Source organism: Falco rusticolus, chromosome 8 (genome assembly GCF_015220075.1).
Source record: "Falco rusticolus isolate bFalRus1 chromosome 8, bFalRus1.pri, whole genome shotgun sequence".
Lineage (NCBI taxonomy): Eukaryota > Metazoa > Chordata > Aves > Falconiformes > Falconidae > Falco > Falco rusticolus.
In genome coordinates this window covers 19,162,729-19,174,783 of record NC_051194.1, presented here as the reverse complement: position 1 = coordinate 19,174,783, position 12,055 = coordinate 19,162,729, and the positions used below count along the sequence as shown (strand labels likewise).

The following is a 12,055-nucleotide window of genomic DNA, read 5'->3' as shown; positions in this document are numbered from 1 at the left end:
TTGTTCACTGTAACAATTCTGTAATGAAGTTCTGCCTGGCAGTGTGCTTGCTAGGGGATGCATAGTTGGCCGCGGCCTGCCAGGCAGCAAATGTCCCGTGTGCTTCGTGCATGGCAGAGCCTGTTGGTTTTAGAGGTCTGCTGTTTGGAAAGGCCCCTTTTGGGAGATTGTAGTCAGCGTGATTTGCCCTACCTTGTTCCCAGATTAAATGTACTCTAGAGCCTGGCATGGAATTTTGCAGAAATACCCATTGTCTTGTGCGGGTGCAGTGGCTGCAAAGACCGTTAGGAAACCTGGAAATTTTATTACTATACGGAATAACCTTTTTTTTTCCTAGGTGTTTTTGACCAGCAACTTTCTTGGAAACACTGCTACGCTTTGTCTCATTGTGGTGAATTTAGCAGATGCAACCACAAGTTGTTTTATTGTTTTAGACCTTGCCGTCCTGCAGTAAGGTCACATACAGGTACAAGATTGCTTTGAGAGGGGAAAACCACTCTTCTGCGGTAGGGTGACAAGGTCTTAGTGGTGTGTGAGGCAGTTCTGTAGCCATCCTGGTCATTTGGGTGTGGATCTGCTTCAGCTGGTGTCATGCTGGTCTCAACCTCTCTGGGACGTGTTCTAGTTTAGTGATCAGATACTGACAGTGTGCTTGTTTAAGGAAGAGGAAGATGAGCAGGGGGTGCTGACTGTTAACCTTCAATTAGCTGGCTGCCTAATTAACTACTTGGTTGGGTGGATTAGCTGTACCCAGCAGGCAGCAGCATGCTGGCAGGGGCTGCCCCCCTTGGGGTGCTGGGTGCCTGCGGACACAGGGTGACGAGTTGGCTGACTCCTTGTGCTCCTGGCTTGTTGCGAGGTGCTCCAGCTGCTGCTGCTCCTGTGGCAAGCTGCACACTTGCTATTTTGCTGGATTCTGCAGGAATCAGTTAGTGCCTGAAATAGCTTTGGTGGACTAAATAGTGGTGAAAGCACGTCAAACCCAAGAAATGCACTTGCTGTTGGTAATGGAAGGTGCTTTTGGATGTAAGTCCGGGCTGGGATTTGCTGAAGGGTTGGACCAAGCACAGTACTGCACTGTGCGTGTTAAACTAGCTTGAGACTTAAATGAAGGAGAACACATCATCTAAGAGACCCTTTTCATTCATTTGTTAGCAGTAATAAATCATGAGGGCTTGTGAAGTCTGCTGTGTTACCTCGGGTAGGGTGCTTTGGGCAGGGTGGTCCTAAGGAGCAGTGATTTGACTGGCACACGTGACTCTGCCTTGTGGATAAGATTCTGTGTGTAATATAAATACTCGCCGGTGACGGTGGCCTCTTCACAGTGTGGGTTTAGTACAGTCCAGCTGGCTCACAGTACGCAGAGCTGCACCCTGGGCAGCGAGTGCTAACGCCAGTGTTTCTGGGGCAGTGGAACATAACGCGAGGCCAGGGCTGGGTTTCGAGGGGTGGCTTGTATTGCAAAAGTGAAGTGCTCTTTTACTGAAGAACCCACCCTTCCTCCTTGCTATTCCCCTGTGCTCCCCTGGCTTGCTGCCTGCTCTTCCCCCTCCGTCCTCAATGCAGGAAAAACTGCATGGAACATCTTCCTAGCAGGAGAGCTATGGAGTGACCAAGAGGCACAACAGTCCCACCTCCCACCTGTCTGTCACATTGAGAAGGCCTTAGTTCATGCAGCAAGCTGGGCGTGATGTGCAGACCTTTCTCATCTCTGGGAAGTGTGAGAATCTCTTCTTTCAGGGGGAGAAATGAACTGCGTGAGCTTGCCTCGAATGCTACTTTCAGAAAAGTCGGGAAGAGTTGCTTTCATTCTGATCAGCCTCTTGCTCAAAGGAGCCTGCTGGGAATGATAGGCCATTATATCTCCCCTAAGGCTTGTGCCATTCACTGGGGTAGCTAACGGCTTTAATTGAGTGGTATATGGAGTATTCTTGGCTGGTGTGACCTGGAAGTCTGATAGCTGTCAGCATGGCTCAAAGCTCCTTCTGGGAATAATGTGTGCAAGTGTCTCTTTGCGACTTTCTTGATTAGTGTGTATGGGGATCTTGGATATTAAAACCAATTAGTTGTCTTTAAGGTCAGGGACTTACTTGACCTACCAGCATCTGTTTCAACTTGTCCTGAATTGAAGATCTTTGGAAGAGGGCTGTACAACTTTTGTAAAGAGGCTAATGAAGTGATGCTTTTTAAAGCACTTCCCTGCTGTCTCTGTAGCCCAAACACTTCAGGCAGGACGCTAGTGCATGACAAGCTGAAACAGCAGCACACAGGTACCGTGTTAGTCTTCTCCTACTGTAAGAAATGTAAAAGAGCAAAACCCTTTAAAAAAAAAAAAATTATGGCTGAAAAAGCACTTTAGTTCTCTGACTCGGCATCCTGAGTAGAGGCTTTTTTCACTGAGCTTAGCTGGTTTGCCCTTGAGAGGGCTAGAGGACATGATGAGGTATTTGATTTTTATGTCATTACTCTAATGTGAAGTATGAGGTCTGGGTTAAATTTGAGACAATGCAGAAGCAACACTTCAGACATCTGGGATACTTCAGTGGCAAATGGGAGGTACCTGCTGGGAGGCAGACAGGAACTTCCCAATTTTCGTTTTGGCTTTGGATGGATTTGAACCACGAGGCTGCTCTGGGGATTAAGACCTCTGCCGGATCCACCCAAAAGCCTTAGGAAGAACGAATATCAAACTTACTTCCCCCCTGCCATTTAATTTAAGCCTGTTCTGTGATTTGTAGGGTCTTATCTCCTGACTCAGTGCCTGGGGTTGGTGCTTCTGAACTAGCTGTCATGTGCTTAAGCGTGCTTTATTTAAAGCAGCTGCTAGAGGGTGAGCTTCTCTATAAAGCAAAGTGCTAGTGGGAAATTAGGAAGGACTAACTGCGACAAAAGGATCATTCCAGTTCAGTTTTCTATATTAATCGGAGGAGAACAAAGTGTTAAACAAGCACTTGGGCTGGCTAGTGCTCCAGCTGTCTGAGAACAAATGAAATGGGCTTTAAAATATCCTTAAAGTATGTGGCTGCATTGTTTTAGAAAATCTCTGCTAGGGACTGCTTACATGCCTTTAGCTTGAAACCCTTAGCCTGTACATACATTCTTTTCTTCTCAGAGTAGTATCCCATGTTAAATGAGCAGCTTTTGGAGGACTTGGTAGTGGCTAACCTGAATACTTCATTATAGAGTCAAATCCTCCGAAGAGTTTTGTTTTCTTTTCTTTCCCATTATGATCCAGCAGAAGGGAAATTACACCAACAACACTGACGTGAAGCCTCCTTGTGGGGAGGGAGGAGAGGCAACCGTGTGCACGGGATACGGTATGAATACACTTGTTGCTTTGGCCGGTGGCTGCTCACAACCCCTCTTTTTTCCTTTCCTAGCAATGGTACCAGCATGATATCGTTGATCATTCCCCCCAAAGACCAGATTTCGCGAGTGGCAAAAATGTTAGCGGATGAGTTTGGCACCGCCTCCAACATTAAGTCTCGAGTGAATCGCCTTTCAGTACTGGGAGCCATTACATCTGTACAGCAAAGACTGAAACTCTATAACAAAGGTAACTTCTAGCTTGTATGGATGCTGGCAAATTTCCCTTACTTGGAAGCAGCCTTATGTTCCTGCATTATGCAGTTTTCTGCTAATCAAATCTGTTGGCCTGTGCTGCTGTTTTGCACTGATATTCCAGGTATGTTGCCCATGGACGGTTACTTCAGGGGTAGACCTTGGGATTTCAGTAGTAAGGTGGTCCTTGTCTTTAATAAGCAGGGTCATGATTTTGTCCTTGGCAGTGCTGGCTCTTCTAAACTTGGCCAATCTTCTAAGAGCTATTCCACAATAGTGTATTTGCATTAAACTAGTGGGTTTCCATCAAGTGGAAACTTAGGTATGCTTTATGCATGCCACTGTGCCGCTACCATCATTTTGAGAGGAAATAGTTCCAGGCCATCTAAAATAAGTACTGGGAAAGAGTTCATTGTTACTGTCTTTATACTGGCAAGTGGCCTTCATTGAGATGGTCAATCTATAAATCGTTGTGTAAGAACTAGGAAAGCGTCACAGGGCTGTTCAGCCTTTTTCTGGATTCTCTGAGCTTGCCAGCTCATGGGTTTAACAGACAGGCACATGTTCTTGCAGCCCTGTTGCAGGCCTTCCCGTTAGTGTTACCTTTAGCTTCTGGCTCTAAGCTGTTCACTATAGGTGCACTAAGTTAGTTTTCCATTGTAGAGATCTGGGAGGGTACGAGGTGGGGAAAATGGAAAGAAATGGAAGTTCCCAAGCTTTTTACAACTCTGCCTTAAGTCTCGGGCCCTTGCAGTTAGTTTTTGATGGGTCCAGCTTGCAATATTTCTTAGTGATCTAAAATTGCATTATGTCCTTTGTAGTACCTCCAAATGGTCTGGTTGTTTACTGTGGAACAATTGTGACAGAAGAAGGAAAAGAGAAGAAAGTCAACATTGACTTTGAACCTTTCAAACCAATCAATACATCGTTGTATTTGTGCGACAACAAATTCCACACAGAGGTAAGAAGACTCCTATTGCCTGCTGGTCTTGCAGTAGTCAAAATCAGACTGCTTTGCTAGGCTCACTGGAACAATCCTTGGTGTGCTTGAGTCCACAGTCTGTAGGACAGCAGGCTTTCATTAAGACATCCTGCTGGTGAAGCCACTGGGTGGCTTGTGACTGGCCAGTATTCAGAAATGTGTGAGATTTGCTGAAAGGAGCTGAGATATTGTCCAGCTCCTGCTACAGCTAACTGGCCCAGCTAGTAACTGCTGAGTTTGTGTAACCCACAGGTGTAAGCTTTTCTCTGTAACTGGAGGCAGTGGGTTTTCTTAACCTTAGAGGCCCATAGATCTTATTCCAAGCTAGGCCTTAAAGTAATGCCAAGATAATATTAGTGTTGCCAGTCTTGATATCACATGTGTTAACTGAGGCCCGTGATGGAGAACTGGCATGTGCCTAATCTGTCTGCACTAAAGTGGGATTATTTTTATCCAACATCTGCTTATCTTAGTTAAATGAATGGTTTGAGGCATATATAAAGTAATGCGGATTAAACTAGTCTTGACTGCACAAAGTCAGTTTATTGCGTCTTAAGTCTGATTTGGATCTGCTGGCAGTTGCAGAGGTCTCAATATTTGTAGTAATTACTGCCTGCCTTTCACGTCCATGGTGTTCAACTGTGATAAACGTGTAGACTGAGACTTGGTTGCCTGTCATCAAACCCGTATGACATGGGCTTGACAGGCCCTTCAGTGATGTAGTTCCTTGGGGGGGTTTTTGAGATCTTGCAGACGATTGGGTTTCAAAGGGTAGGGAGGGGTACGGGAAGGAAAGGTACGCTTGTTGAACAGGTGAGGCATATCCCTATTATTCTGTCTCCCCAAAAAGGATGAAATCCCAATACATCTTTGACCTACCTGGAATAACGCAACTGTACTGCAGGTAGAACTCTTGGGTTCTGCTGAGCCCACGTGCCCATAGGCAATTGAGAGCAAAAGGTAAACAAGAGAATTCGGGAGAGAGCCAGAGGTGCAAAGCCCAGGGAGGTATTTGTCCCTGCAGTTGTTGGCAGTGGGTGAGTGGCGGTGAGTTGCCTTTGCCCTGTCAGGAAAGGGATTCATTTGGTCTTGTCTGCAGCTACTGCCTCAGGGCACTGATTCAATATTAAAAAAAATGATAATAATAACAAAAAAAAAGTTGCTGCCCAGTGGACTGTTCTCAGGAGGCAGCTGTAGATACGCTCTTGCTGGTGTGTAGCATTGCTCAGCGAGAGTGGAAATAACTTGAGGAATTTGTGGTAATTGCTGCTACTGGTGATGTGATTACTGACAGTACCTTTCCCTGTAGGCTGTTTGCTCTCCTGTGTCTTTCGAGTATGTGATTATTTTACTTGGTATTGTCTGCACTGCAGAATCAAATCTAGCTGTAAAACCCTGCTGTATACTGTCTTGAGCAACGAGATGATGTTAGCGCTGAAGTCTTGATTTGTCTGTCTCATTTGGTTGCGGAGCCATGCTTTTAACCCACTGGTTCCCCCCAGCATGCAGCTAGAACTCTACAGACAGAGCATCTGTCTTGGTACAGACCAACAGATCTCCTGGGAAAGTGAGGGCATGTCAAGGAGCAGAAAAAGGACGCGATCTTCTCCTTTAGGCTGAAGCTGCAAAGAGGAAACTCAGCCCAGGCTGAAGGCGTAGAATAAAAGCAATAGTCCCTTTGTTGTGCTTGACAGGTCAAACAGTGGAATTGCTGACATAGAACTTACGAAGGGGAAGCTGAGGGAATCAGTGATCATTGGATACTTTATTAAAATAAGAGGGAATCAAGAACATCAGAGCTGTAGTCATCTGCTGCCTGGCAAGAGTATCTGATAAGATTTCCTCTAGATATTTTATTGCCTGTGTGAAACCAAAGCAACTTCCCAAGAGGGGTATGAACCCTGATGTGTGTCTGAAGGGTAGGATTTACAATGACTTATTTTGATACCTTGGCTGGAGCATTCGTTCCAGTCACACGATTTGCTTGGCTCTGTCCCAGTTAAATAGATTGCAATGTAATATGCCACTTCCTCCTCTCATTCATCCCACTGCTGAAGAATTAATACAGAATATTTATTTTGGCCAGTAGATTCCATTAAACCTTAGTGTCTGTTTCTTTTAAGCTTGAAAGCTGTAGACTTGGTTGTGTGGATTTTGGATAAAGATGACTGATGGGTTTTATCCTTTCCATTCAGGCTAATAATGAAGCTGGCAGGCATGCAGGCAGTTAAAGGTCCTGTGCAGTAAACCAACACCATCACTCTTCCAGTATTAAACTGGTGACTTAAAACAATCCAGAATTTGACAAGCTTTCCATGCTGCTGATGTGTTTTTGCCAGCCAGAGACAGAATTCTTGCTATTACTGTTACTGGGCATGAATTCTGTGAACAAGAGTGTGTGTATGTGTCTGTGTGCATGCTGAATGTTCCTGCCTGCTTGGGCTGTCCTTGAGGGAACAGTAGCTGACAGATTCCCTCAAAAAAGGAGTGCAGAGTTTGGGTACTTGTGGATGTCCCAAACCACCAGGACCAGGACTGAGCAGCAAATTAGACAAAAGTAACTCAAAAGCCTTGATGCCAAGCAGTGCTTTAGTTGTTAGTCAACTGAAATGACCTTACAGGATTAATGTAGCTGCCTTCTTTAAAGGGAAGAAAAGTGAAGGATAGCTTCATTTTCCAGCAGATGTTATGGCTGACTTCTCTGTAGCCAGTTATGCACAGGATGATTATTGCTGCTGTTGCTTAATTCTGCTTTGTAAGGCTGAATTTGTCATAGCCACTATAGGTGTCATCATTCTACCTTTGGGACTTGAATTCAGCAGGTGCAGCAAACCAGTATTTGTGATAGTTGGCAAGTTGAAAATCTGTATCGGTGCTTTGTAGTATAAAGCTGAACTGACAAATAGCCCAATCGGTGAACTAAGCAAGTTCTGCTTTCCTGGCTGGAATACTAGGAAGCTTAACTCTTCCAGTTTTGCCAGCTGGAGAGGTGATGCAGCCTCGGAGAGGTGTGATCTGTTTCACTTAACATTTTCCAGAGCCAGTCTTTACTGTGTTGTTGTTATATCTGCTTGTGATGTCATATGATGAACTGGTAATGCTGTGAAAATAGTTATCAAGCTTAAACATCAGTTGCCTTTCTGCTCTTGGAGTAATGTGCAAGATAGTGATCTGGGACAGTCTCAACTCCTGAATCTGCTGCTCTTCTAGTTTATTTATTTGTGAAAAATAGCAATGACCACCTATGTAACTAAAACTGAGGTGTATTGTTTCTGGTAACTGTTCTGAACCAGTGTCCTTAATAAACTGGTGCTTATTGCTGACAGCATCGTTTTCTGTTCCAGGCTCTTACAGCGCTGCTTTCTGACGACAGCAAGTTTGGCTTTATTGTAATAGATGGTAGCGGTGCACTCTTTGGAACTCTTCAAGGAAACACAAGAGAAGTCCTGCACAAATTCACTGTGGATCTTCCAAAGAAGCATGGTAATGCACTAGTCTGTCTCTGGACTGTTTGCAGCAGAGTGTCGTTGGGTGAGATGCGAGGGTAAAAGCAGGGAACTTGGCCTGTAGGTGTTCAGCTCTGCTCAGTTCTTTGCTCCCTTGAAATCTGACAGCAAAGCCTCTAGTCTGAGCCTTCTGTCAAAATTAATGCATCACTGTAATACGCAGTTGATCTTCTTAAAGTGGTGCTTTTTATTTCTTGGTGCATTTGACCCTTTACTTGGTGCAGCCTTAACTAAATATTACTACTAGCACAAGTAGTAATATTCACTTAGTAGTGTCTTTAAAATTTGCATCTGATGGTGTTGCATGCACCACACCGAAAAGCAAGCAGCTGTTCCTTCCAAGAAGCACAGAAGCCTAATGGAGCAAGCAAAATTCTAGTTCCACGGTATGACGCTGTGTTGTAGTGAGCCGCTGATGAATTCAGCAAATTGTCTGTTAGCTGCTCCTGGCATACCATCCTTCTTTGTAGCTTAGGATGGGACAAAATGAAATAGAAATGTCTCCCCCACCAAGTTTTTGCAGCAGACTGCTGGGATGCATTGCATCAGCAAGAAGAGTATGTGAGGCAGTGTAGCAAAGGAAACTGCTTTTAATAAAGGTACGGGACATAAAAATTTGCACAGATGTTCAAAATTCCTGTAGAGAGTTGTGAGTCTGTATGGAGGGGGGGGGGGGGGGGGGGGGGGAAGGAAAAAGCCCAACATATTTTCCTCTATGGGGTGCATGGAGAAAAATCTCTTGCTGTGAATGAGCCCTCTTTATTCACGTCATGTTTCAATGAGTGCCCCTGGCTCTGCTTGTGGCAAACTAATTCTGAAAGCTGCATCTGCCCTTGGCTTCGGTTATTCAGGGCCCAGTTGGGACCACATGCTAATAATGTTCCTGAAATGAAATTACTTCCAAATTGCTACCTCGCATCTGTTCTCTCGTAAAGGTAGAGGAGGTCAGTCTGCCTTGCGTTTTGCTCGTTTGAGAATGGAAAAACGACACAACTATGTAAGGAAGGTAGCAGAGACGGCTGTGCAACTGTTCATTTCTGGCGACAAGGTGAACGTGGCTGGTCTCGTCTTAGCTGGATCAGCTGACTTCAAAACTGAATTAAGTCAATCTGACATGTTTGATCAGGTGAGTGGCCTTTTCTGAGCAAAGCCCAAATGTTTAAGCTTTCAGTAGTAACATAGTGATTTTAGCAGTAACTCTGGTATAAGGTGCATCTCAGGAGGAATGTAAGTGGTGTCTGGAGTGACTTGAGCAAAACTAAAAATCTGATGTATCCTAAAGAGCTTTCCCTTTTGTAAAACCTACTGCACGAAGGTAGGATCTCCTTTCCTTAATAACGGTGCTAAGAAGAAATGTGTCCTCCCTGGTTTGGAACTGGCATTCACGTTCTTTATGTTGCCAAATCTGAAGTAGAAACTTTATTGAAATTAAACTCCACTGAACCCAAGCTTTGTTGCCTGAAAATTGTGCGTCAGTATTAAGCATTCAGAGGTCCCTCTGACTCAGAACATCTGCTTGCAAGTGAAGAAAAATAGATTAATGCTGTGACTCTTGCCAGGTACTTATTCTTGTGGCGTTATGAAGTAGTCCTTACGGCAGTGCTGTGTAATAGACTTTTTGGTGTCTCCTCTTTCTCTTGTGTAGCGGTTGCAATCCAAAGTGCTCAAACTAGTTGACATTTCATATGGAGGAGAAAATGGATTCAATCAAGCAATTGAGTTGTCAACTGAGGTCCTCTCCAATGTGAAATTCATTCAAGAGAAAAAACTAATAGGTATGTTGACTACATGTTCAGCCTTTCCCGGAGTCAGATGTGCCTGACTGAATGTGCTGATCTTGCTTTAGACCTCCTGGCAGTGCCTTTGTGTGCTACCTCAGCCCTGCAATGCTTTCAGAGTTGGGCAGAGCGTGACTTGTCGTGATACTTTGTGACCTGGGCACCTTCTCAAATGCTGCAGGACGTAAATGAGACTTTAAGGAGTGGGGTTTTTTACCACCAAACTTCTCTGATCTTCTCTGTTCCTTCATCAGAGGTCACCTCAGTTTCAGGCCTTCTCATGACATTTGGGTAGGAAGGGAAAAAATACCTCCTCAGGTTGTCTGCACCTTCAGCAAAATGAGAGTAAAGATTTATTTTGTTTTAAGATAGCAGTAAAAATGATCCGTTGTTTGATTGTCAGCAGACTAATGTTACTAATTAGAGAGCACTGGAGGGCAACAGTAACAATAGCTGCTTTCCTCTGAAAAGACTGAAGTTCAATAGGGCCTGCTGGTGGGTCAGTCCAATTGACTGTCTCATAGCAAGGTAAGCCTTTCAATGGAGAGAGATTCCTGACAGAGCAGTGTTTGGTGGAGTTGATTTTCTACCAACAAATATTCTAAATTACATGGTTTTACATGTTACCATATCCCTTGCTTCCTTCAGTGGCATTGCAGTCTCCTTGTCCAGTTGCTTCTTGCATTGAAATCAGGCTTGTTTAAAAATCCATGTGGCACGATCACTGTTCATGACAATCTCTTTTGTTGTATCCTGGCTGCAGGACGATACTTCGACGAAATCAGTCAGGACACGGGAAAGTACTGTTTTGGCGTTGAAGATACACTAAAAGCTTTGGAAATGGGAGCAGTAGAGATACTGATAGTCTATGAAAATCTGGATATAATGAGATACGTTCTCCACTGCCAAGGCACAGAGGGTAGGTAGCACTTCTGTGAAACTGAAAAAGTCCATGAGGGTTTAACACCTAAGCTGTCTCACTTGGATAGATTACACCGGAGGAACTCCCTAAGCAGATCTTTAAGGACTTTTGGTCAAGGAGATGTTATGTAGGCAGGTCACTAACTTGCAGTATCCCAGCTAGGCGTGGCAATTTGTCACAGAGCTAGCTACCATGAATCCTGCCTTTCAGTTGGGTAAGTAGAAATGTGATACCAGTGCATCACAGAGGGGAGACTGGCTTGTTCCTTACAGCCACAAACATAATTCTTACTGACTGCAGACAAACCATATGCCTACAGCGGGACCTCTGCCTTTTTTTGTGTTGACACTACAGTTGCTCTCTACTGGTGTGCCCTGGCTGGTTTCTCATAGACCTTCAGCTAGGAAGAAAGGCAGTGTCAATGATCAGACCTTTTGTGTTGTAATTACTGGCTGCTGTCAGTTTCTTGCTGTCCTTAACCTGTGTCTGGTAGTCTTGTCCAACCTATTTTTTTTTTTCCCCCTCCTATCCTTCTCAGAGGAGAAGATCCTGTATTTGACACCAGAGCAAGAGAAGGATAAATCCCACTTCACAGATAAAGAGGTATTTCAGCTTTGGTCACGTAGCTTTATTCTCTGTGTACTGGTGCAGCACTGCGAACATCTGAGCTTAGTTTGTCACAAGCATGTGAGCACAGTGACCTTTCTGGCACTCGGGTGGGACTTGAAGTCAGCAGCTCTTCCTGTTCACCTTCAGTGTAACCCCTGGATTCTAGACTTGCTTTTCTCCAGTCTTCCCTGCTGCCAATTCCAAGGTTGTATAAATGAGCTGAAGTGACAGGCAATATGGAATCTTTCACCACCATCAAACCATCTGCTGGAAGAATTTGGTAGCCACCATGCAATATGCAACCTAAGGTCCCAAACCCATTTACTCCCTGCTTACTGTGGGCTGATTTGGTCAATTTGAAGCAGCTGTGAGGCTCCAGACTATGACACGGAGTGAAGCGCAAGGGAGTGTTTGCTTCTAGATATGTTTGAAATGTGGATCTTTGTGTGCTGCCTGTGAGTTTCTTGCCTGCGCAGGTCAGACCCCCCAACAGGGTTGGGGGTATCTATTACTTGCAGAGTGAGCTGGGCAGAAAATTCTGTCCCTTGCAAAAGGGGTGGTCGTGTCTGCCTCATGTTAGGGCTGCCAGGGGAGCCGTGCCAGCCGCTTTCCCTCCTGGTGCAGTAATTGCTAATTCCTTCTGCGCAGGGAAGGTTTACAATGTTATCTGCAACGATGTAGTGTTTCTATGCCAATA

General features: G+C 44.8%; 1 protein-coding gene across 2 annotated transcripts in view; it reads left to right on the top strand.

Annotated features, from left to right (window-relative positions):
- Positions 1 to 12,055, top strand: part of ETF1 (eukaryotic translation termination factor 1) — a 28,462-nt gene that overhangs the window by 12,153 nt on the left and 4,254 nt on the right. For both annotated transcript variants that reach the window (XM_037397413.1, XM_037397414.1), the window contains 7 exons: positions 3,381 to 3,556; positions 4,383 to 4,522; positions 7,888 to 8,026; positions 8,985 to 9,175; positions 9,695 to 9,824; positions 10,591 to 10,746; positions 11,288 to 11,352. In XM_037397413.1, coding sequence (XP_037253310.1) covers positions 3,381 to 3,556; positions 4,383 to 4,522; positions 7,888 to 8,026; positions 8,985 to 9,175; positions 9,695 to 9,824; positions 10,591 to 10,746; positions 11,288 to 11,352 — 997 coding nt within the window. The remainder of the gene's footprint in view (positions 1 to 3,380; positions 3,557 to 4,382; positions 4,523 to 7,887; positions 8,027 to 8,984; positions 9,176 to 9,694; positions 9,825 to 10,590; positions 10,747 to 11,287; positions 11,353 to 12,055) is intronic.